This window comes from Gavia stellata, chromosome 2, assembly GCF_030936135.1.
Source record: "Gavia stellata isolate bGavSte3 chromosome 2, bGavSte3.hap2, whole genome shotgun sequence".
In the NCBI taxonomy this organism is placed as follows: domain Eukaryota; kingdom Metazoa; phylum Chordata; class Aves; order Gaviiformes; family Gaviidae; genus Gavia; species Gavia stellata.
The window spans coordinates 23,827,893-23,853,953 of NC_082595.1; the positions used below are offsets into that span (position 1 = coordinate 23,827,893).

Consider the following 26,061-nt stretch of genomic DNA (forward strand, 5'->3'; position numbering starts at 1 on the left):
GGTGGGTTGTGGCTTGTTATTGTTGTTGTGTGGCGTGGGTTTTGTGGTTGTGTTGTGTTTTGGTTCCCCCCCCCCCCCCCCCCCCCCCCCCAGGTTGGACTCGATGATCTTACAGGTCTTTTCCAACCGTACTGATTCTGTGATTCTGTGATATGAATGTAATGTATGTAAGAGGGTTTAGAAGAAATACTACTTCTTGTCTTCAGAGACTGCTTATTTCTGTGGGGCAGCAGTTGCTTCAGCTGAAGGTAGACCCTCGCTCCCCTATTTTCTGCAGCTATGGAATATGCACTGCTAAGGTTCTGCCTTGGAAAACATAAACATGCACTATGTTCTAGTGTGAATACATCACCTAATTGTATGATGCTAATTAACTTTTTAGAGCAGGTGAGACTGGCTGTGCAATTATGCACATCCAGGCATGTTCACATGTTAGAATGTCATATCTAACTATAAGTAAACAACTTTGTTGTTATTAGAGGGAAAGTGAGGTCCCAGGCAGAAAGCTCACTACTTCTTACTCAATGAATTTGAGAAGGGGGGCGGGGAGGGCAAGATTGGCTTCACAGTGGTGTTACCATTTAACTTTGCATGAGTTCTTCATCCATGATGTGCTGTTGTAAAGAAAAATTTCAAAAGCAAGTTCCTTAATAAGTTTCTGCAGTTGAGTTCAGTATGAAAACTTTGACCAAAATTATCATTGTATCTTCTCCTCCAGAATTCTTGGTGTGGGGACGTTCACGTTTGTTCCAAATCAGTCCGTGTAGCATCTTAATGGACTTTAGATGTGGACCTGTGGAGCATTTGTCTAGCAGCAAACTAACAACTCTTTGGTCAGTTGTTCCTCTTCCTACTTAGCAGCAGCACTGAATATGGGAAGCCTTACAGCTGAGCTTCCAAACTGAAATAGTGCTATAACTATTGCTGATAGTAGGCCACTGGTCTAAACAACCTATTTTTTCACTTGTAGGCCTTGATCTGTGTCCGCTTTAAAAAAAAGTAAAAAATGGTATGTGGCATGCCATTGCTTCTGTGGGCTAGCAACCTCGTGTATGGTGGCCACTAAAAACACCTGCAAAAATGAGATAAAGGCATACCATGTAAATAAAAGTATCACCCTGTTGCACTGCTGTCATGTAGATTGTTTAAAAAAAAAAAGTATCACTGTTGTGTGGTGAAAAATATTACACTCTGATTTATTTTTGGAAGAAAGTCCCAATCCTGCTGGGTTAATTCAACCACCTAGCATCCAGACCTCTTGAGAAATTGATTTTGACCAGCAGGGTGAGGGGGAAGATTAAGGACAAATTGAAACAAAAATGGCATAATTTTCCATGATTTTGAAAGCAGGAGCAGCTGAAATACAACAGGAATGACACACTATCCTGAGCATGGACTATTTGCAGGACAGGGTGTGGCTGCTCACTCCTGATTTGCTCCTCCATGTGAGCAGGTTCTGTAAGTGCTGAGCAGTTCTGTGGGGAATCAATCCATACGTTCCTGAAATGAAAATAAACATTAACGTATCTGCATCTTTTTTCCTGTATAGCATGCCATTACAGGTGAGATGTCACACATTGGGGAGCTTAACATGGTTTATTCACTGGTTGCTGGCCCGCTGTGCCTGGCTCCTGGAAATCCTTATTGAATACTGTACCACTCTTTATTACAGCGTTTGCTAAATCTTCTTGTCTCAACTTTTCCCCAGTCAGTGGCATGCTGATACAGACAAAATACAAAGGGTTTTTAGTAAGCTATTCCAAATCATGTGAGTAAAATTGAATTGAGAGTGAGTGTGAATAACAAACAATACTACATGATCTGAAACACGCCCTGCAAAACGAGTTTGTCATTGTATTAGGTATGGCTTATTTCTCTGTTTTCCTTGACCAAGCCGTAGTGGTCGAAGGTGTGCGTTCTGCAAGCCAATGCCAAGTCATTTGAACTAGAAGAACCTTAATTTCCATATGCTTATTGATGCAAATGTGAGTTGGGAGAGTAATTGCTATGTTGACTTGAAAGGCCATTGCACTTACTGTCTTTAAAGCTGTTTTTATGATAAGCCAAGTAAATGGTCTGTCTCCACATAAATATTTGAAGAGAGTTTAAACCTCATGGTACTCTTGTGTTCAGAGTTGGTTTTCTGCTGCCCTGGCTTGTAAGTAAAAGAGCCCCAAAGGAGGTAGGCACTGAAATCTTGTTGCTAGCGTTTGTAAGGATTAAGGTTGTTTGGACAAGAAATGCCAGAACTTCCAAATAACTGGCTGTCATGTGGCCAGGGATGTTCAGACCTTGTCTTTTGGGCTGAGGTCTGCATGATGGTGTCTAGGTCAGCTGGAAAGGATAATACTTCAAAGAACTTCTGCAGATCAGAAAATAAATGAAAAGACAGATGTGTGCCATGAATGATCTGTTTAGAAATTATGTTCCTCTCAAAGTTGACCACTCTTTTAGCATGTTTACAGTCTCTTCTACTCCTTTGTAATCCCCAATAAGACCTGCATTAATGCTTTTTTACTGCCTTTGTACCAAATACAACCCAGTAACTCTCTGTTGATTGCTCTTTGAGGTAGCCCGCTTCAATGTGCAATAGCAGTGTGATTCTGAGATAGTACAGCTTTTCTCACTTGCACCTTCTGGGGCTTGGGGGCCCTGGAGAGTGACATTTAATTGTCCATTTGCGTGAATAATGATGTAATCCCAGCACTTTTGTGCTTGTTGGCATGAGCTGGAACTTCTTATTAGCATCAGAGAAAGTGTGTGCATCGGTTACAGCTGTTTCTGCTCTGCTGTGATGTTGCTGAGTATGTGTAATCTGTTCACCAGGCCTGATGCCCATGGTTTCTGAGGGCAAACACTGCTGCTGGGATGTCTCTCCCTGACCCTCAGAGTGGCTGCCTCCTACCTTAACCTAGAGCAGAAACCCTTCTCTGTAGTGTGTTGGATCTGAGTCCCTGCAGTAGCTGAAGTGGCTAGAAGGAAATACTGTGTGCAATCTTGTGTGTTGTTAGACTATGAATGTAGATGAGGAGTTGAGGAAGGTGGTCGCTATATCATAAGAGTCTTTTTTGAAAGTGCTTAACTCTGGTGTGCCAAGAACCCTGGCATTTTCCCAAAAATTGGAATAACTTGTCAAGGCTCATTCATAAATGTGATGTACAAGTAATGAATCACTGTGTTGTTTGTAGCTGGTCACAGACAAATGGATCTAGGAAAAAATGTAAAAAGCATGTGAGGGTCACTGAAATGAGAGAAATTTTTGACCTGATCTCTGCTGTAGTGAAAGGAGCTTTCTGCAGTAGCAGGATAATTAATGTACTGATCATGAAATCTTAATGTTGTGACATTAGCTGGAGCATTGCAAATGCAACTATTAACTTAAGTTCTTACCTTGCAATCTGTGAACAACCAATCATACTGTCTTGCAAATTTGTAAGTATTTGCTTTGCAATGTTAAATACTAAAGGTAATGTTTCTCTCCCTTTGGTCTTTTTAGATATTTTATGGGGAAAATGGCTGTCTCATTGCGGGCTCTTTCATGAGTTAATCATGGAACACAATATTAATATGCAGACTGTATTATTTAACGTGGTATACTGCAAAAATATACTGGAGTAATTTAAAATATGATTTCCAGGCTATTATTTCCAGCTGAATCACATAAATACAGTCATAATCAAAAAACTCCAAGTAAAGAATGTAGATTCAACTTTTACTGTACTATTGGAATTGAAAAGAAGCTTTACATTTGGTACAGTCCTGGTGTTATTAAAGTAAGCCTGCAAGTATCACCTAGTGAATACTTGCTAAATGTAACCTGAATTTGTGAATGTATTAGAGCCAAAATCACTTCCTCAGAGCTATAAAACAGAAGGTCATTTGTTTGGATCGCTGAATGACCTAACTGGGAAGGTATTTTAGAAAGCTAGGTAGGTGCATGTTGTTTGATATTCTTAACGAGGGGAGTTATAGTTTGATTATTTATTTCCTAATAACTTTCAGTAAAGGAAACAAAAGAGCTAGTGGAATACTGGAAAACTGGGACATGCAAGTGAGAACTGTCACCAAAGCAGATTTCAACATTTCTGTTGTGACTTCAGTTTTATTTTCCCCCATTCAAGCATTACCTGCTGTTTTATGTTTGTCTTACAGTGTGTATAATGGGAGTTTATGTGGCATCAGTGTAATCTCTGTGTCTTAATCCCCCCCCCCCCCATCCTACAGTTTGCAGAAGTAAATTTCTGCCTTGCTTATAGGCTGATTTCACTATTTCATCAGTACTCAGTATTGGAAGAGAGTATATGCTAGCACTAGAGAATGTGCTCATCAACATGAGTTGTTGGAAATCACCTTCTATTCCTGACACAGCCTAGTCTTTGCACAGATAAAACTTGTTCTTTATTCAAGGATTTGGCTTATGTTGCAGTGAGAAACAAAGATTTTTTTTTTTTCAAGTGGGACCTGTGTTCTTTAAAACGATCATTATACTTTCTGCAATTTTAACTAAGAAGAGAAACTAGTTAGTCCTCTGTTACGCTTCAGATTGGAGTTTGCCTGACAATTGAATTAAATGTTTTGGGTTAATCTTCAAAGTTGTGGAGACAGGATTTCCCTTAGTTCCAGTTATTAAACTAGTTCTGTGCCAGCCCCCAAGGTTTCACTGTTACTTACCTTATTTTTTCGAACACCCTACAAGAATAAAGACTTACTTACTTCTTAGTACCCATGCTGTAATATTTATTAGAAGTATTTTCGAGGTGTAGACTTTTTCATCTATGGTAAAAGGTAATGGAAAGATAAAAGGAATAAGGCTCGGAAAAAAATGTTGGCTCCTATAGGGTAGGAGACATGCTTAGACAAGTAAAAGCTGTTAAGTAAAAGTGTAAAAGCTGGGGACAGCAGTGTTACTGTTACTGTGCTTCAGCATCAGTTGCATTGCTGCAAGTGCTGTACATGCACAGCCGAGGGAAACCTGAGCAGTTTTCCCGGGTGCTGCTCAGAATTTTGGTGGAGGCTTATGCTCCTTCAGTACAAGAAGCATTCACTGAGACTGAGGTTTTGGAGCAAGCACCATGTCTTCCTTACCAACCTGAAAAGGTAGGTTTTGCACTGGTAATGGTGGCTGTTGGGACAGCAGCAAGTTCCCATTATGTTGTGTTGACACTTGGCATATAAGCACTTCAGTCTGATGTGACGAGGTGAGCTTGGTGGTGGAAAGAATGTGCTGGTTAGGCTTAACCCACAAAGCCTGGACCACAACAGCTGTAAATTGAGGTGATGAACCTAAGTGTGTGATTACCAGATGCCTTTGTGTTATTATACATGCCACGGTAACCCAGGCACGCATTTAACGTGGAAGAATTCCTTCTTTCTTACTCTAGTGTTTTGTGAGGGGATAATGTTGATTGTAAAAATAATTTATCCTTTTAGGCAAGATGTTTGAATAAATTCTGCCTGTAGCTGTATCTATAAACTTGTCTGGTGGAGTCTTGGTCTGTGCTTGCAATTATTTTTAATTTGGCATAACTTCTGCCAGTTTCAAAAAAAAACCCAGGATGTGAAATATCCACAGGTAATGTCAGCATTCTTTAGTTACATACCTATATTTATATCTTACGTCATAGGATTGAAATGCATGTTAATGTTACGTGCTTCAGTGAAGCTCGTATTTTGCCATCTAATCTTCCTTTAATCAATAAAAGGTCTGATCTTACAGTATTAATGCTAAAGTGTATTGACTGTTGCATCCAGAAGTTGCATCCATAAGGCTTTCTGTCCTTCTGTCTGGGTTAGCCTTAAAAACCCTGTAGCACTCCTCCTGCCAGCTTTCTCAAGCTGGGCGTCCCACCTACGGCTTGCGGGGCAGGGACCTCTCCTACTTCTTACCACTGCAGCAGGAGGATCTGTGGGTGGCAGCGCCATTCCTCGCCCATGCTTGTCAACTTAGGAGATGGATATATACTGCCGTTATCTCCGTGACTATTTGCAAAGACTTTTTTTCCGGTTTAATTTAACCTACATATGAACAAAACTTACATAGCTCTTCATGAAGAAGCTACTCGTCTCCTATAATACAATTCCATACGGCAGAGCGTATCTACTGTGATAATGTGGGTTTATTTATATTTTGCACAACCAATTCAAATATTTTGACTTCAGCCTTAAGCACTGTCATGTTTGAGAAACTGGAAGAAAAACCCCTATAAACACTTCAACAAAAAGTTGATGCTAATTTGGTAACAAGAAAATTACAGTTTTAGAATATCCCCCTTAAATTATTTGTAAGCATAGGAAGCTGCAGGTAGGCTATGCTCCTGTCAGTTCATGTGAATGCTGTTGGACTTTTTTTTTCTTTTTTTTTCCTTTCTTTAGCTAAAAGGTCAGAGGGATATGTTGTACTCTTCATTCTCTCTTCCTGTTGGTCCTTTGGACAGAGAGATTTGATAACATGTTTTATTAAAATAGTACAAATAAGTATCAGTTGATATGGAAACTTACGTTAGGTTGGAGTTAATGATTTAAAAAGGCACCTTGTAGTTGCATTAAAGGGAAGAAAATCTAAAAGCATATGTGTTACCTTGTCCTTATGTAAACACTGACAGAAGTTTCATCCTTTGGGTCATACAGATCTGTTATTTTACTGACTCTGGGGGGAAAAAAATGTTTACCACTTTTTTCGGTGTGTGTCTGTAATAGCAGACTAAGCGAACCTGGGCTTCTTACTCTGCTACTACACTGTAAGATCTGAAGTTTTGGCCAGATTTGAACATCATATGGGATTTTAGGAAATTACCAGAGATTCTGAACTTCGACTTTAAACTGTTCACGAGTTACCTGATTTGTCTTAACCAAAGACAAATCACCTTAACTACCACCTTAATCAAAAATTCTTGCTAAAGAAGGGACGGAGGAAGGCCAAGCACTGTGCCTTGTTGCAGAAGAGAGTCCCAGGGCTGTCTCACTTTGCTTGAGAGGTTCTGGCCCTTCTGCTGTTGTGCTGCCTGTGGATCATCATCTTCGAGGAGAAGAGGTCGGGGGGGGTGGAATCACGTTTTGTTTGTACTCTGGCTAGTAGGTGTTTGAAAAAAAAATATAAAAAATTGTGTCCTCCTAAAGACCTTCATTCAGAAAGTGCTTTGTCCTTCTACATACATAGAATTAGGAAGTCAATTTTTTTAAATTATTTGTGTCTTCACTCTTAAGTATATAAAAAATAAAAGCTGTAAGACTGTAATAGAGTACTGTTTTGTTAGTCTCCTAGTATCTTAGAAAGAGGGGGGAAATAGAGGTCTGTTTATTTTTACTTAGCTTCCCCAACAGCCTCCATTTTCTAAGATGTCATTATCCTTACCTCTGTTGCATGTCTCTGCTGCTTGTAATTTCCCCAAGCAACAGAATCAGCAGAACAAAATTGGTGTGTGGGTTTGCTTTTTGGGTTTTTCTGTTTGTTGGTGGGATTTTTTGACAATTTCATCATTTCACAAAGTCATTGTAATACAGCAGTGCTGTAGGCCAACGGCATCCTGGCCTGTATCAGAAATGGTGTGGCCAGCAGGAGCAGGGAGGTGATCATGCCTCTGTACTCGGCTCTGGTGAGGCCGCACCTCGAATACTGTGTTCAGTTTTGGGCCCCTCACTACAAGAAAGACATGGAGGTGCTGGAGCGTGTCCAGAGAAGGGCGACGAAGCTGGTGAGGGGTCTGGAGCACAAGTCTTATGAGGAGCAGCTGAGGGAGCTGGGGTTGTTTAGCCTGGAGAAGAGGAGGCTGAGGGGAGACCTTATCGCTCTCTACAGTTACCTGAAAGGGGGTTGCAGAGAGGTGGGTGTTGGTCTCTTCTCCCAAGTGATGAGTGACAGGACAAGAGGAAATGGCCTCAAGTTGCGCCAGGGGAGGTTCAGGCTGGATATTAGGAAAAATTTCTTTACTGAGAGAGTAGTGAAACATTGGAAGAGGCTGCCCAGGGAGGTGGTAGAGTCACCCTCCCTGGAGGTATTCAAGGAGCGTGTGGATGTGGCATTGTGGGATGTGGCTTGATGGGCATGGAGCTGTGTGGTGTTGGGTGGGTTGGTTTTTGGTGTGTTGTGGTTTGTTGTTGTGTGGTGTGGTTTGTTTGGTTTTCTTTTGGTGGGTTTTTTTTTTTTGGTTGGACTTGATGATCTTACAGGTCTTTTCCAACCTTAGTGATTCTGTGATTCTGTGTAGACAGCAACTAAGGCATTCAAGGTGATTGTAGTCTTAGGGAAATGGCATTGCACTAGTTCACCTTCTTCATGTAAGAAGGTGGGGTTCTTTACAACCACAGAAGTCATCATTTTTTTTTAAAAAAAAAAACACGTGAGTTTAAGTTTTGTATGAAAAATGGTGGCTTTGACACCCCCTGGGTTTTCTAGAGAAAGCTTTTTGGCTATCACTGGTGAGTGACTGATTGGATTCTGCAAAAGTTGACATCTTTGCTCCAGTTCTCTGTAGTTCTTGCCTGGTCTTTGGAGAGCTGTCAGCTTGAGATCTGGGCTGTTTGGAACATAGCTGTGAAATAGTTTCAGGTATTTAATTTGGTTCTGACTTTTCCTGGCAGTTGGTGGTTTTACACCTGCATGGGGAAAATACAAAAATCTACAACGTGTGTGGTAGAAGAAGAGTGGCTTACTGCACCCTGCTTTACAGATAAACTCTGCTGACATACAGTTCTGTCAAAAGCATAGTGTCAACTGGAAAAAGTGCATGTATTTTTCTCTTTGTTAATGATATGTCACTTGTGACAATAGCAGCTCAATGAGTTTTAGTTGAAAGTTTGCGTTCTTTAATATGAAGAATGTTGCACTATATTTGCCAGACTTCCTTCTTCAGGAATAGCTTTACATCAAAAAGTTTTCTTTGTGATTGGAAATAACCAAAATGTATTTTTTTTAATGTTGTATTTCTAGAAGGCATTTTTATCACCTGCCAGGTAATTGAATTGAGAATATTTGCCACTTGTTGAGGTACAGGATTTAGTTAAAAAACCCAACAGTTAAATACTGGATTGACCAATTACCAAAATTAATGTTGCCAAGAAGTTTATGTACTTATATGTTGATTGATCAGAAGTTGTTAAGGCATAAGTGTGGTGTCTTCTCACTTCTAGCTTTTTCCTGTGTATTTACAGTTTTTCCAGGTTGCAGTGTGTTTTGCATTCTGCTGTTATGCTTGCTTGATAATAATAAAGGGCTAAATACCATAGCCATTGACTATCATGTCAGTATGTAAGGTCTTTGTGTTATGTCATCTTCCCCTGTTGGGCTCTCTTGGTATAGGTTGTCTTAACTTTTACTTCTGCATTCTGCAAATATGGTTACCAGAGGAATCAATCATCTGTTAGCCTCTCTTTTGAGATCAGCAGCCATCCTTTCTAATGATGAAATGTGCATCCGTCCACAGAGCAAGAAACAATGTGTGTGTTTTTGGGTGTGCAATAAATGAACTTCCTGTACTAGGAGGTTGAAACTTTCCTACTGTAACTTTCAACATTACAGGCGTGTTGGGTTTACTTTACACTTTTTTTTTTGAGATTTAAACACAGGCTTTTAAATCTGTTGGACTTTTGGACTTTGTTAATTCTTGAGGTATTTTAGATTCTTTTATGGTTTCAGTATTTCCTCATTTCTTCATAGGACCCCAGCTGAATGCACAACTAGAAGGTTGGCTTTCTCAAGTACAGTCCACAAAGAGACCTGCTAGAGCCATTATTGCACCGTGAGTTTGAAATCTGTTTTTAGTATATATAATACTTCATTAGTTAAATGCTTCTTTATTTTGAGTGATTTTTGAAAACTGGTGAAAGCTAATTTTTAGCTGAAAGGAATGTCATGTGGTTTCTAAATAAGTATTTTGGCTATGGCATGGAATGGAATAAATCTGTGCACATTTTGGTATATGATTAGTTTCCTTTTGCTGTTGGACTGGAAAACATAACATTCACTTGTGATGCAGTAAGACAGATAAGAGGGGTATTAGTGGAGTGGTAGTCTAAAGATGGCAGCTCTTTCAGCACACTTCTCATATAGAACAGCTACACATGTTAAAAACAAAAAAAAAAACCCCAAACCCCCACAAAACAAATAAACAAAACACCAACATCACTGCCAAATCAAAACTTAGAAAAGCTTAAAACAAAAGTAATGAAACACTATTCAGCTATTCAAAATGGTTTACTTCTGTTATTTTAGTTTGATTCTGTTTGGGTTGTTTTGTCCACAGGAGAAGTAGGGATCATCCAAACTATTTAGGTAGAATTCAATATACTAAAGATGGTTGAGACATATAATAAGGAAAGTATGTTGGTCATTTCAATTTATTGTGAGTTGGAAGGAAACGCGAGAAAAATCACCTTTAAAATGATGGTTTTCCTGTGCTGACATAGCATTGAAATAATATTTGAAGTATTCCATAATAGTATTGAATGTGCAGAAGAAACTGTCCCAGATCTGCCTTAGTGGTTCTTGCAGGAATGTCTGGAAAGAGGCCTTTCAGCTACAGATTATGTAGCCTGGGTTCTTGTTCTAGAACCACTGGAGATCTTCCTGTGGTCTCACCAAATTGCTTAATTAACTGTTCCTCTGTTTTGCCACCTGTAATAGTAGGATATGGCTAATAATATTTTTATGAAAGACTGAAAAAGCTTGTAGCAGAGGGAACCTTTCAGGAGGCTTTGTTGACATTGTCATATAACATACCTTGCTGGTTCACTAAGTTTCAGTCTTCTGTTTATCCCTTTAATGTGTATGTTAATACCTTCCTGAGCTCTTCAGAATGAGTGAGGTAAGTGATGATGAAGTAAAAACCCAGGGTAATTTTCAGGATAACTTGCTCCAGGTGTCATTCTGTGGATGTGTATGCATACATACATCTAAATAAATGTAAAATCCTCCACTGCTGTCAATGGGGAGCTCGTATCTTCAAATATCCTGTATGTCCCAGGACTTGGAGCACGTATCATTCTCAGTGTCATTGTGTCAAAAGACCATCTGGAAAGCTGTAGGTGCATTGTTGCACGTATTTGACTCAAAATAAATGATAACTATTGACCTAGGGTCACAGGTGCTCCAGAGGCAATGTGGCCCAAGCACTGTGCAATGGGCATGGCCTCCTTCTGTGGACATGCTGCTGAGTGACTGTGAGCTGTTCTCCCCTGCTTGGCCTGGGGCCCTGGGCAATGAACGTTCTCTGGAATGAACGCTTTTTGCACTGTAAACTGAATCTTCTCCTGTTTTTAACAGTCTTGAATGGAATAGGTCTTGAGATTTGAAACAAGTAGTCAGAATAATTATGAATGTTTTTGGAGACACAGAGGAACTCAGGTCAAGAAAGGCTCCAGGCCAGAGCAATAGGAAAATGACAAAGCATATGTCGCGTTCTCTGCAGTAAAAGCTACTGTGCTGCATTCCACTTCTTTCCATGTGCCTATTCATTCTGTTGCTGAGGTATTCTTCTTCAATGATAGAACATTTTTATTCTCTGTTTATCCACTGTAACGTGTAGTCTCTCTTTGCCAGACCCCTCTATTGTCATACTATTCAGTTACTGGGATGTGGTTAGAAGAGCTTTCTCCATCAGCTTGCTCTTCCCTTGTCTCCTGGCTGCACTCTTAGCATTATCAGGAGCTCCTGATAATATGCAGCTGTGTAGTCTGCCTACTAGTATCTTTCAGACGTAAGGAAAGGTGCTTTGATCTGGAGGCTTGCTTACTAACTTTCAAGTAAATGGTCACTGCTAGTTATTTAGCAAAATGTCCCTCATACATTTAGTACTGGAACAGTGCTCTCTAGCTGTTTTAGGAGTTGATTTTTAGATCAATCTTACATTTCTAGCTCATTGGGGACAAATAATACTTAAGATATTAACAATTAATAGCAATATCAACATATTTAAGACGTTCAACAATGTTTAAGACATTAACATTTTGTACACCTTGATTTGCAGCCATGCAGGATATACCTATTGTGGATCTTGTGCAGCCCATGCTTACAAACAAGTGGATCCTACTATTACGTAAGTATAGAAGTTTTTCTTTACAAAGTGTAAGACGATGCCATTGCAATTTTCTGAGAAGTTGGGTGTTCTTTTTAATTCTTACACTTTGAAGTACTCAAATTTTCATTTTGTACTTTTTTTAGTCTTTTATGCATCCGTTCTGTTTTAACATCATAAATGTTCAAATTGTTTGGATGTTACAAAAGAAAGAAATAATGTAGTATTGTTGAAAATGAAAATGTAAAGCAGTATTTTCAAAAATTATTGAGAATTATTCATAACTAACTTTATAGAAGGGAGGGTTTAAAGGTGTTCTTTTTGCAGGTAATAACATTTAATTTACTTTATTGCTTGATGTTCCACTGGTTTTATAAAAGGTCAAGCTGGGTTTCTTTTTTTTTTACTGGTTGCAGGGTGTCTCTTGTTTCATGGGGGTTTTTTTGAGGTTTTGTTTGGTTTTTAGGTATGTTAAAATATTTGATCATGATTCTGCATTGGTTTTTCAGTGCAGGATTATGGGCTGAATGCTACCAGGATTCTCTTCTGCTGTGGAGAAAGTGACCAGTGTGTGTATATAATATTTGAAGTCAGTGAAAGTTACTTGCTATAATAATTTTAAATGGACTTCTGTTTCTAACAGCACAACAGTTTAAAAAAAGAAAAGTTGGAAAAAACCCAACATGCTACCGTAGTCTGTGCCTGCCTCTGAAAATATGAATCCAGTTATTCTAGGTTAAAGGAATACAATTCTTACGTGTTCTGCTGACTGCAACATTTTTTTTTAAATGACAAAAATTTAAAACATCTCCGGTGTTTACTCGAAGTATGTATTTTGCAATGTTAATATAAAAAATGGCTATGCCTGTCGGTTGCTTATGAGATAACTGTTGTAATGCTCTCCAAAGACAGTGGGTTTGATTCTTTCTAAACTGTTGTAAACAAAGTGTAGATAACTTACAGTGTGACAAATAACTAGTTTTTCTAAAATTTCTAGAACAAGATGCATTCCCCAGGTTCAGTGACGTGGAGTTGATTGAACTTTCTGGATCATTTGCTATTTTACCACATGGGATGTTTAGAATTGGCCAGTCATTCATCTTTCAGCTGAAGTATTGCACGTTTGGATATTTTGTTTTTATGACCTCTGTAAAAAGTTTTAGTATTTTAGTATAGCTTGCTATAGCACTCCACAAGTAAGGGGGGGAAAAAAAAAAAATGTTTGTGTCTCCCACACCTTTAGTTCAGTGCCAGAAGCAAGATGAGATGATATGATCCTGAATTTGAAAAACTGTATTTCCTGTAGGTTGTGGTTTTTTTTTTTTCTTTTAAGTTCTGTGGCAGGAGATCCTTAACATCTAATCAAGAGCCAGGAACTGAGGACTTGGTGAAATAACATCATGATGATGTGTGAAAGCTTGCAGTATCAGCTAAAGCTACAAATGTGCAGATCCAAGTCCCTGTTGTTGATGCAACAGCTGGATAAAAACGGCATTTAAGAATGACTTAAACTTGAGTTTGGTGAAATCTCAAGTAAGGCTAAACAAGTAAATAAGTGAAAAGCTCTGAATAGATGATAAATCCATAACCCTCATTTGAGGGCACATACCTGTAATTGTTGAAGGTGGTGTGTAACTGAAGGTTGTGTTGATCCAAGGAGAGAATCCAAAAATCTGTTCTAAGGGGCTATAACACATCATTCAGCCTCCAAATGAGTCCAGTCAGACACATTTCTAGCTGACAAGTGCCCTCTGATATAGAACCTGCTTAAGAGATTTAAGGCTACGGGAAGCATTGTTGAACTGATCTCACGATCATTTCTGAGATACTGAGCAAGGCTAGGCCATGGATTTGGTCTGTGGTCTTACACACAACAGAGTAAAACTCTATTGGTAACCGCCAGAAAGTATCACTTCGTACGCTGTTGTTAAATTTGTTACTCTAAACCAAGTCTCTGTACAATTGCAGTTGTCTAAATTGTGGGCTTTTGTGTTAATTGTTGTAGCCGAAAAATTTTCATACTTGGGCCTTCCCATCACGTGCCCCTTTCCCGATGTGCACTTTCCAGTGTGGACATTTATAGAACACCTCTGTATGATCTCCGAATTGACCAAAAGAGTAAGTGCATGATAAAGCTTACATCTTGAAGATTGCTGAGGCTTGAGTATTAACTGTGGTACTGCAGTGCTGAGGACTCTCTTGTTGGGCACTTCATTGCTTTTAAGTGGCATACAGTTATAAATCTGTATTTACTGCAATGAAAGCTAACTTCTGAAAGATCCTGGTGGTTGCAGGCGTTGCAATATTATAACCTTAATGTCTCTCTTGCTCCTGCAAGTAAGGAATTCTCAGCTTTTGCTTATCTTTTCCATTAAGAGTGTGTGCCTCTTGACAAGTGATCTTTAAAACGGATCTCAAAATTAAAAAGTGTTACACTTGAGTAATAGCCCACTACACACCTGCTCCATTATTCTGTGAAGTATTCTGTCTGGAAAAAAAGGTAGTGCTTTAGTTGGTTTGAGTTTATTTCTAGTAGAGGAATAATAGAGGAACAAAAAGCTGCTTTTATTTGGATGCATTATTGCATGGGACTTTTTTTAACTGGCAGAGTACCTACAGAACTTGAAAAACTGTTAGTCCATGAAATACCAGTCTTTCATACTAAGCTCAAAGGTGCGATGAAGATAAATTTGATATTTTGACTTTCATGTGTTTTGAGGTATACCTAAATAATACAGTATCTTTTTCAGAAGAGCTAATTAGCGCAGATGTATTGCTATTTCATCATGACTGTGATTAAGCAAGCTAGTTCAGGCTTTCTACAGAGTGCCTGCAGAAATTTCCTTAGGTAACAAATGCTTTGGTTTCTGTAGAACTCCTTTATGGAGTGAAGAAGGAGGTACAGCCCTACATCAAATTCTTCCAGTGGAGAGTTTTCGAAATGTAGAGATGACTCTGCATACCACCACGTGCACTTGAGAGTAGAAAAGATAACTTATAAATGTGGATTACTTATCCAGTTTTCACTGTCTCTAGACTTCATGATTCAGTTAATAATAAATTGTATTAAATAGTAACACATCCAGCAGTGGCTCAGCTGATCAGCAATTTTTATTTTTTTTTTTAAACATATGATGGTGTAGTTTGTGAAAATAAGAATTCAGTGACTGGGCAAATGCATGCATATTTTCAAATGTATTTTATTTGTGTTACTTAGATTTTTGTATCATAACTGAAAATCTTTCTCTATATACTAACAAGGTCACTGATTTAACGCACTTAGTTTGTAAACAGAATCAATTATGTTTGTATCTTAATGACTTGAACATAATTTTAATCCTGAATTTATTTAAAAAAACAAGTGGTTTATGATGACAGCCCTTAGAGGCAAGTAATTTGTTATAGTGGGCTTGTTCTGATAAAGATGCACTGTAGCTTGCTTTTAGAGTTTTTTTTTTTAAAGTAGTAAAAATTAATCTTTAATTCATTTCAGTTTATGGAGAATTGTGGAAGACTGGAATGTTTGAGCGTATGTCCCTACAGACAGATGAAGATGAACACAGTATTGAAATGCATTTGCCTTATACTGCTAAAGCCATGGAAAGGTACTGGGACTAATGACTACTTCTACAAGAATAAGCATTATGTGCATTAAATGTTTGAACTACATGTGAAGAGCAGTAGGAAGTAGTAATACCCTTTATGGTATATAATAGCCTATATGGTGTATAATACCCACACTCCCCCACCCCCCAATAAAAATTTTGGGGAGGAGATGGTCAGAGACTAGGATTAGTTGCTGTAATAGAAACTGTAAGCAGAGCGAACACCTGAACGATGAAATTGGAACACCCCTTATAAACAAGTTTATATGTTTATATTGACTTAATAGAGTTAATATTAGACATGTTGTCATGAATCTTTCTGAATAGCTGTTTTTTTTTATTTTTTCTTTTATTTTTGCAAGGCATTTCTGAAGGAAGTTCAAATACTAGTAGGCGTTTTCTGTGGGATTTTAAGTTTGTTTGGAGCCTTAATACTAATTTTGAAATCAGGGTTCTGTTTACACCTGTTATTTCAGATGCGTACTTTGAATAATTTTTCTTTGAAGGAGATACTTTTTTGTCAATTTGTGGTGGGTTTTCCTCCCCTGTCTTTTATTTATTTATTTATTTTTCTTCCATAGTATTTGTGATTTTCCCTGGAGTATCAGTATACATCTGGGTGCTATCTTGAGCATTTTCATGTATGTTGGAAAATTACCCAACATTTGTGCAGCATCTATACAGGAAGAATTTAATTCTTACTTTATTGCTGGTTTCATTGTGTCTTTTCTTTTTGTTTGCCTGGTGTTTTCACTTTGTAGCAGAGATAAATACTATTGGGGGGGGGGGGGGAAATTTGTTTTCTGACATTGAAGTAGTTTCAGGTTCTAAACCAAATTCCTAGTATGACCTTACCAAATTTACTGGATCTTCAATTCAATAGTGCCCTTTTAAAACATTCTGCAATTTCAGTTAGCAAGCCCTGAAAAAACTTCAGATATTACTTGAATTACAACCTCTTTTCTTTTGCTTATAAGCCATAAGGATGAGTTTACTATTATTCCTGTGTTGGTTGGAGCACTGAGTGAGTCAAAAGAGCAGGAATTTGGAAAACTCTTCAGTAAATACCTAGCTGACCCTAGTAACCTCTTTGTGGTTTCTTCTGACTTTTGCCATTGGGGTAAGTTTCAGATCTCTTCATTACAACAGTATGATGAATATTTTGTAGTGATTTTCAAATAATGTATTTTATTAAACATTGAACATTTTAACTTCTGGTAAATGTATCTTTGAAACTTAAATGCCTTTGTAAAGCTAAAAAAGAGTTATCTTTTTTTAATCTGGAACAATAGATGAAAAATATTAATACGGTAGTGTGTTTTCAGTCTAGTGGAGGAAATAAATGGTGAAGGTGTATGGGTTTATATGCATTTCTTTACTGTTGCAATGAAATAAGTGTCTGAAGTTTCTTGCTCTTTTTACTCTTTTAAGCACCTCAAAGCAACTTGTAAAACTAATTAGCTAAAAATTCACTGGAGGTGGCAACATCCCTCTGACAGAAATAAGTTTTGTACGTTTTACTGCTGGGTAAGATAGCAGATGGAGTATTTGTACCAACTCACCAGAGCTATCCCAGTTCATCTTGGTGGCAGAGCTATAAAGACTCCAGAAGCCTTCACTTCTGTCCTGCTTTAACACTTTATTTTTCTTTTAAGTGATAATAGCTGGAAAAGGGACTGCTTCAGAAAGATACATTTTATGTTACACAACAGACCTTCTTCCCTTTTTTCATTGTCATCTTTGGTCAACTGACGTAATTAAGTGCGTATTTTACTCGTCTTTGAATTGTGGAATAGGTGGAGGTATATAAGAATGACCTGGGTTCTGTTGTGGCTAATGAACGATCTAGAATGATTGAATTCATTGAATTACCATGAACTTTTTCTTTTAACCTTCATTTACTGTGGGTATTGTTGTGCAAGCAGAAGTAGCCTGACTCCAGGGTTGACTTTGTCAAGAGGGATAGCAAAATGAAATGTTGCTTTACTTTTTAATTCATAGAATTGGATTCCAAGGCACTAATAGACAATTAATAAGTGATACTGCACTGTCAGTTCTACACAGTAGGTTTTTCTTTAGGAATATAGTTGCCCGTCATGTATTTTCTACTTTGCTTCTGGGCTGCTACTTTTGATGATTGGCCTAGAATTTCCTCAGTGGAGCTAAAAAGTATAAAATAAATGAAGATTACTACGTTACAAATATTATAATTTCAGTTATTTAGTAAGTACTAGGGAGTGTTTTAGCTACGATTTTTCCCTTTTTTATTTTATACGTGATTTTTGTTTCAAGGTCAGAGGTTCCGTTACAGTTACTATGATGAATCCCAAGGAGAAATTTATAGATCCATTGAGCACCTAGATAAAATGGTAAGTTTTCAGATTTGGTGGAACTAACTAACAAATTTCTCCTGTACATTACATTTCTTTGAACACTTCAGAAATTTCTCTAACAAAATATTATAGATTAGCTATTTTATTGAATGTATACTTTTCCTTTGTTTACCACAATAAGAACTTAGCTGTTTTTAGCTAGTATCCTCCATTTTACTGACTGCACACATTATATTGTGGGTATAATCTAGTAAGCATAATTTATGAGAATAAATGCATGTTTGCCTACCTAAAATGCCCTAGTGTAATGTAATTCCTGTCCATATACCCTCTTACATTATGGGTAAGAGCAATAAGAGAAGCAATAAGAGTTATGAACCAAGTATTGTGGTAGTTCAGGCTTGATAGCTATGATACCTGCATATCGAAACAGCGTTGTGATTATGCTAATGGTTTTAGCAACACCCATTTTGAGGAGGAAAGGCTGTAGGGGATTGTGCTGGTGAGGAAAACCGAGGAAATGGTGACTTTTGGAGTAGTCTTCCCCCCACCCCTTACTCTGTAGTAGGTGGTGGGGAAAAGCAATAGACCATACTTCATTCTGGGTTGGGCAAACGGATGAAAGGAATGCTAAATACATAAAGATCATGATGCCAATTATGTTGCATTTTCTTTGTAGTCACAGGAGCCAAGGATTTCTTTTTAAATGAAAAAAAATTGTGTTAACGTTCAAGACTATACTTAGGGTACAGAATAGAAGTAATTCTTCTGGAAATACGTGGCCTTAAAACTTGTTTTAAAACTGTTTGGATCATTTATGTAACTTCTGTAAAATCTGTTACAAGAGAGAACTGTTGTTATTCAGGACATGTTAATTTTTTTTCCTTGTCTTGAAAGAATAAATCCTGTCTGCTGGAGAGATCTTTGGAGTTTTTTTGCTTTATGTATCCATATTAACTACTTTTTTTTCCCCACTGTTCATTGCTGGAATAGAAACAGTAAATGATTTGCCTTCATTTTATTTATCCCATTTTTAATAATTCCTGTCAGTTGAGAGGTTTTTCTGTAAAGACAAGTGTTTTTTCTACAGATTCGCAGAATTTGCAGCTCTGAGTGTTTTTGCAGGAGAGCAGATTAAGGTGCATTAGCAAACGTTCGTTTCCCCTTGTTAATTTCTGTGGTGAAAGCTTGTAGGAAGACTGGACTTTGGCATTTAATTACTTTTAGTGAATTCATTGCTGCACCAACTCTTTCTTTTGGTAGTTATTCAGCCAAAAGGAAATGGCATTTTTTGTAACATTGAACATGATGTCTACTGTTTCATAACTATGGAAATACTTTTTCAATCTTAAATTTAACTGGAAAACTAAACATACTGCGTAGCAGTATACTGTGGTTATTTTTTGCCTGTTTATATCATGCCATATGTGAACACATGACTCTGTATTCAAACTCTGTACAGAGTAGGTTTTGCTTTTGGTGAATTTCAGAAATTTCTTTTTAGCAGTATTGTGGGTACACTTGGGATGCTATCCACAATGCCACGAAGATCTCCCTGTCACATTTCTCCAGCTTTTGGAAGGAGTTTATTTAATTCTATATGTTCCACTCAGCTAATTCTTGTTTCCTTAGAACAGTATTGAATTTTTTAATGTCACTTGGCATGCTGAAGAAACTTGTATTGTTGTAACCACAAGGCCTCTCCACAGAGAAAATAGCATTAAGACAGAGACAAAACTGTCTCTGCTATTACTGGCCCAATAATTTTATTGAACCTAACTAGCAAAGCAGTCAGCTGAGCGCTTTGTAAGCAGGAATATACTCTGGGTTAAGATGAAATTAGTTTTCCTTAGAAATGCCCTTGTGGGAGGACAATGGTCTCTTCCTTATTTAAACTGGACCTTAAGTACAGATGCATGATGATTTTCCTCGCTAGTGCATAAACAATGCTAAACGCTTTGGGCATTGAAGATTTACTAACCTGGTAACTGCTGTGAGAAATTTTATTTGCTGTGATTTTAAGTTAGAGCCTTAGACTCCAGCATAAAAAAAAAAAAATGTAGTAAATATTGCTGGGCAGACATCAGTTTCTGCATGGTAACTCTTAATGTGACCGCGCTGTGACCCTGGGGGTACCACAGTGCACCTTACGAAGTGACAGTGAAAGGAGTAAACAGCCCCATGGTTAATAGGGGTACCTTAGGGAAGAATCCTGAAATAAAGAGTTATAACTGAGCAGCTGATATACAAACAAATTATTGTACATCATAACCTGATACCTACCATATTTTAAATAAAAGTGGGGGAGTATTCTGTAAGATGTCATTGAAAAGTAATTATTTTTTGATTATGTCTAGCTGGAAAATGCAGACTGCTCACTTCAATCTTCACTGCCAGATTGCTTATTTTATATCTATTTATGACACCTTATGCCTCACTTGAGTCAATAGGAGGATTCTGTTACCCTGAATGCTGAAGGGAGAGGAGAATGCAGGCACTGAGGAGAGCTGTGCAGGAACAGCCAGCAGTTGTGCAGGAGCCGTGCACGGCATGGGTGGCTTCTTAGGTGGCTCTAATGAACTGCTGAATTTTGGTGGCTTCTGTGGTGCTGCTGTGGTGTGCCAGCACCTTCCACGGTGCTCCAGCCTCGGAAGGCTTCTTAGCTTGGGCATAATGCAAGACCATGCCTTTCTGCCTGGGTGCCCAGCTCCCTGCTCTCTCTGCTGTGCCTAGCCCATAATTTTCCTGTTGGTTGTTTATCTTCTAGTCTGAGTGACTCACACATACAAAGATAGCTGGACTGGCTAGTGCTGTGACCAAGTTTTTCTACTTCATAAGTGTGCTACTAGTTTATATTTTTAAGTGTGAAGAAGCAGCTTATGTAACTGATTGCAAACTTAAACTTGACCAGCTGAGGCATTATTGGAGTATAGTATAAAAGAAGCCTGTGGGTTGGTTTTTGTTTTTTGTAAGCTTGTAGATACTTGGTCCTATAGGGGATGATACTTAAGAATGTAACTGCTTTTAATCATATTAAGTGCACTGTGGTAGGATATTGTAGATGCCATTTACAATATCTGGTTAACTGAGATACGCAATTTCTATGCGGTGCCATAATAACCATGTGATAAACTGCAGAACTGCGTGATGATTTGCATTTTTATCACGTGGGTTTTGTCATGTATCTTAACTCTGTTCTAAACCATGCCCAGCTGAGTTATTTTGAATACTGAAAATGATTAGCTTCATACTTCTGCTCCTTAGAAAAATAAAACGCAACCTGACGAAAATGTTTCCTTTGTTCCTCAATACCATTTCTAAAATGGTAGGAACAAGCTTGGTAGCCTTTGCTCCTCTGCCACAATGATTTTCAAATCCAAAAGACTGAAAAGTTCAGTATAGCTGAATGCTTATAGGATGTGTTAATACCTGTTTCCTGTGGATTTTCTCCAATCTGTGATGTATGGAGCTCTGTTAGTATTTGCTGGGATGAACTGCATAGCTCTAGATGTTTCACAGTGTTGAACTATGCATTGAAATAAGCTTACCAGGCATTCTCATAAATCCATGTCCGTTCATTTGAGACAAATGCTCAAATGCCTCTGCCCAGTATGTTCCAGTGACTTACAGCTATAAAATGAGACTCTCAATTGAGCAGCCATCTTAATTTTTTAAAGAGTCGTGGAAGGGTTTACAAATGGATAAAATATGTTCTTATGAGCTGTTCAGTATCTGAATAAGTGCCTTTATGCCCGTTTAGTTTCATTGGAGTATATAGTTAAGTTTGGTTCTGCTTTCTTTAGACATGTACAATTTACAAGTAAATGGATGGTTCAAAGACCTGCTGCTTAAACTTTAGAAATGCAATGATATGTATGTAATCACTGCTAGTTAGAAAATAGCTACTTTATTTTTTTGGCACTCATTTAGGTTCTGTAGATCTGGAGTGAGTAACAGCTGTAATTACCGGCCAGGGGTTCAAACACTCTCTCCATAACCCTGAAAGAACTGAGCTCTTGCCAGCAATTGGTCAGCATAGTTTGGTTTTATTTTTCCATAAAACTTACCTCTTTATGAATTCATTTTATGTCTTTTTTTTAATTAAAAATACACAAAGGTGGTGGTTATGGTTGCTGTTTTCTAATCCTCCCTGACTCTCGAATCTCCAGCTCCTCCATTGTAAGCTGTGATCCAGTCTGAATAATTAGCGTGCCTGCCAGATCAGCCAACGCCCTTGCAGAGTATTCAAGAGGTTTCACTCTTGAGGTGGCGACTTCAGACTGACTGCTTCCTGTATTGTGATTTCTCCTTTTATCACCCACACTTTCCCAAAAGCAGGGGAAGGGGTTGGGACAATCGCAGAAACCTTAGGAGAAATTCTCTCCCTTTCTGATATCAACGTCCCATTGTTCCTGTGCAAAGTGTATGTTTTTTTCCCCGTCTCTAAGGAAAACCTTGCTGTTTCATCAGCTACATGTAAGAAGCACAGCTGTGTGTATTACTGAATTAGTGAGTGTCTGGAGCTCATTTACCTGGTGAAGGGAATTAATTATTTTCAGAGGAAGGAAAAACACAAGAGGATGGAGTCTAATATAGGCAAAATAGCAAAGCTGTGATAAACCCCAGACAATAATTGATTTAGACTTGCTTTAAACTATACTTTCATTGTATTTGATCTGGTCTGTGGGATGGGTTAGGAGTAGGCTGTATCTGGAGTTGTAGGATTCTTTTTGCGTTTAAGAATGCAAATGTTTGTATATGTGGAAGGTTTTGTTTTCTGTACATGTTCCGGTTTTCATAGTATGACTCCATGGGATCATGGGTCTCACTGTGGATGGAGAAAAGGATGTATATATATGACTGCCTCATGTAAAATGGAAGCATCATCTCCTGGCTCTTATGTTTCTGTCGTGCACCAACTTTGTAGTGCTTTAGAGATGTTCTGGATCTGCTTTTTATGCTCTGAGCAGACAGTCAGCCTGTGCCCAGATCAACTGCCTTGCATGCCTGATGCGTCTAGGATACATTACACTTGCTGCGTGCTTGAATTGCATGTGTGTATATTGATGATTTGTCTAGGGTTTTTGGACATCCTGAAGTCCCAGGCAAGTGCTCAGCCCTGAACTCTGTTACCAGGGAGAAGAGATGGAGGCAAAACTTCTTCCTGCTTTGCCCTTTTAGTAAATTTGTCTGGTCATTGCTGTATGAAATCTATGGAAGTAGGGCATCCTTAGAGGTGGGGATCAACTAGTCTGCGGGAGGAGCTTTTTTAACATGAGCTTCGCTGGTACCTGCAAAGATAGCTTCACAGATCTGTGGATCATTGACAGCTTTGGAAGAGCTCCTGCACTTTTAGTTTGGCAAGGGATGGCAACAAGATGACTACAAGCTAGAGCTCACATGCTGAGATTCCCTTGATACAAAGTAGAGATTTTTTCCTCCTGAAGTATTCTGTATTGTCATAAATAGATGATGTATAAACACCTGCTGATGAATGTGTGAAGTAATCGTTGCTATTGATTCTTTTTCAGGGTATGAGCATTATAGAGCAGCTAGATCCTGTATCTTTTAGCAATTACTTGAAGAAATACCATAATACCATATGTGGAAGACATCCTATTGGCGTATTATTAAACGTAAGTAACTTTGGATTTGTTCAGAAATGTAACTTCTAGCAAAATGCTTCCATTTGTTTTAAATACAATATTGCTGGAGTATTTGTTAGTTCTAAAATGGCAAGTCTTGAATTAATTTATTTTTCCCAAATGTTCTCAACTTGGTCTCCAATTTCTGTGTCTTGCATATAGACAAATGTAAGCTCTTACAAGGGCTGAGGGTTTTCAGTTCCCTAAGGGAGATGAGGTACCATGTTCAATGAAATACAATAATTCACTTTCTCTTGGCCCTAAATAAACAAACAAATAACTCCATCTCCCTGAAGAAGTACATACATATATACGCTTTTGAATTGGTACTTACAAACATGTATATATTTTTTCTGTATTGCTATTAGCTAGCTATTGTGAGTGCCTTGTGATGTCTGGCAGCGTTTTTGAGTTTTGCAAATATGATGAGAGATGGCCTCTGTAAGTATTAGTGCAGTGCACCGTTAACTCATAAATTAATGGCAATTAGAATTCAGATTAACTGGTACTTCCTAGTTACTATATTCTGCTTTGGTGATGCAGTGCAGACATAAACCTGGCTTAACTTAGTTGTCTGAATTGGGTCACAGCTGCTTTACAGCACTGCTGGAGTGCTGCAGATTTGTCATATTGCTTGAGTGAATCTCACTGTATTTTTACTGTAATTCAAATCTAAAACAGGAAACATGTTAACTTTTTAAAAAGGGAAAACTTAATTCACTGGAAACGTAGTCTGTATGGTGAACATACAGAGGAACCTTATAAAGTGGAGTCCATAAAAGTTTGTATGAGCAATATCAATATTGAGGATGCATGTAGCAAAATTCAGTACTATGACAACTCTGCAAAAATGTCCAACTCTTAACCTCAGATAATGATTAGTTTTGCAGTGAATCTGAGCTAAATTCTGTTCATTCACTTTTGCCAGTTGTCACGCTTAATTGAATTATCTTGGTACATTCTCTTTCCTTAATGGAAGAAATACAATCTAAAACGTGTTAATAGTGTTGGGCTTTTTTCTGTTACATCTGTGTTTCTATTTAAATTCCCTGTGGAACTGAAAGCACTGTTTCCAAGGGATCTGTTTTGAAAGGTTTAGTATTGTATTATAGAACTGCATGGATGTGCATAGTGCAGTGGGGGGAGTGTCAGTGAATGAAGCAGCACAGAAATGGGTTAGGTCCACAAATTACTCAGAGGTGCTTATATTATGAGAGACAGTGCAAGGACCCCCAAGTGAGGGGAGAGGTCTGAAATGTAGAAGAGGTCGTAATTTCACTGATACCTTTTTTAAACAGCTTTTTTTCTCTCTTCAGGCTATCAACGAGCTCCAGAAGAATGGAATGAATATGAGTTTTTCATTTTTGAATTATGCTCAGTCAAGCCAGTGTCGAAACTGGCAAGACAGCTCAGTGAGTTATGCAGCTGGAGCACTTATGGTCCACTGAACCACTGAATGCTCAGGGATGGCACCTGCACACACTCTGTATACGGCGTCCCAGCCTAGCCCTTACAAAGATACAGTCCCTGGTCTTTGGGTATACTGAAACCTCAAACTAATAGAACTCTCTTCTTTTCTAGTAGGTGTAGTCCTTCCTTAGTTTCAACTCATTTAAAAATGCTTTCTTGTTTAGGACAATGGAAGGAAGGCTGGTATCGAAACGTTCATTTTGTGATTTTTATTTTTTTTTTTAATTTTTTAAAGATAATGGCTGTGAAGGCATGGTGGCAGACAGTCCTTACAAATACAACATGTAAAGCATTTACCATATCCTAAATTTGCACTCTTTGCAGACCTGTGCACATGTACTCAGCTTTCAGAATAGTTTTGCAAGTTGTAAACTGAAAAAGGGGTGGAAGCTTTTTAATAAAAGAAAAAAAAGGAAAACCACGCATTTATAAATGATCCTGTATTAGAATATAATAAAACTCCAGTATAGTCAGTTACTACCCGTGATGTACAACAGATATCTTCTATTTTAGTTGCTAATAAAGGGCTACACAAACGAAAATAGTCTGATTTAAACTTATTGCTTTGTGTTCTGTATGTGGCTGCTTGTCATTAACATCCTTTATCCTCAGTTCTTATGCTTGATAATTCAGCCATTCTGTAAAATACTTCAGAATGTATTTTATATTCAACATTTGTTATGACTACTTCATTTACAGATTCTTTTATCTTAAACCTGCACTATGAGTTCAGCTGTGCGAAAGAATTTTAAAAACCTTTTGTATATTCTAATTCTTTTTGTTTTACAATTATCTATAAAATAGTATCTTTTAGTATGTGATACAAATTTGTATCAGAAATACACTTTTAATTATTTTTATGCTTGGTTTGATTATTAAAGTGAAATGGATGCAGTATTTTTATTTGAAATTACTTGAAATTGAAAACAAACAGTACCTTGAAAATTATAATTCTTAGAGTATCTATCAAGCATTCATAGGCCACAGAAGCCATACAGTG

The 26,061-nt window shown here is 38.0% G+C and overlaps 1 protein-coding gene across 4 annotated transcripts in view; it reads left to right on the plus strand.

Moving 5' to 3' along the window:
* MEMO1 (mediator of cell motility 1) overlaps positions 1-25,805 on the plus strand; it is a 29,438-nt gene extending 3,633 nt beyond the window's left edge. For 2 of the 4 annotated variants that reach the window (XM_059830662.1, XM_059830641.1), the window contains exons 2-9: positions 9,653-9,734; positions 11,961-12,029; positions 14,014-14,126; positions 15,502-15,613; positions 16,591-16,733; positions 17,906-17,982; positions 23,478-23,582; positions 24,908-25,805. In XM_059830662.1, coding sequence (XP_059686645.1) covers positions 9,653-9,734; positions 11,961-12,029; positions 14,014-14,126; positions 15,502-15,613; positions 16,591-16,733; positions 17,906-17,982; positions 23,478-23,582; positions 24,908-25,039 — 833 coding nt within the window. In that variant the 3' untranslated portion in view covers positions 25,040-25,805. The remainder of the gene's footprint in view (positions 1-9,652; positions 9,735-11,960; positions 12,030-14,013; positions 14,127-15,501; positions 15,614-16,590; positions 16,734-17,905; positions 17,983-23,477; positions 23,583-24,907) is intronic. The other 2 variants (XM_059830649.1, XM_059830656.1) reach the window with 2 other exon arrangements.
* The last annotated feature ends 256 nt before the right edge of the window (positions 25,806-26,061 follow it).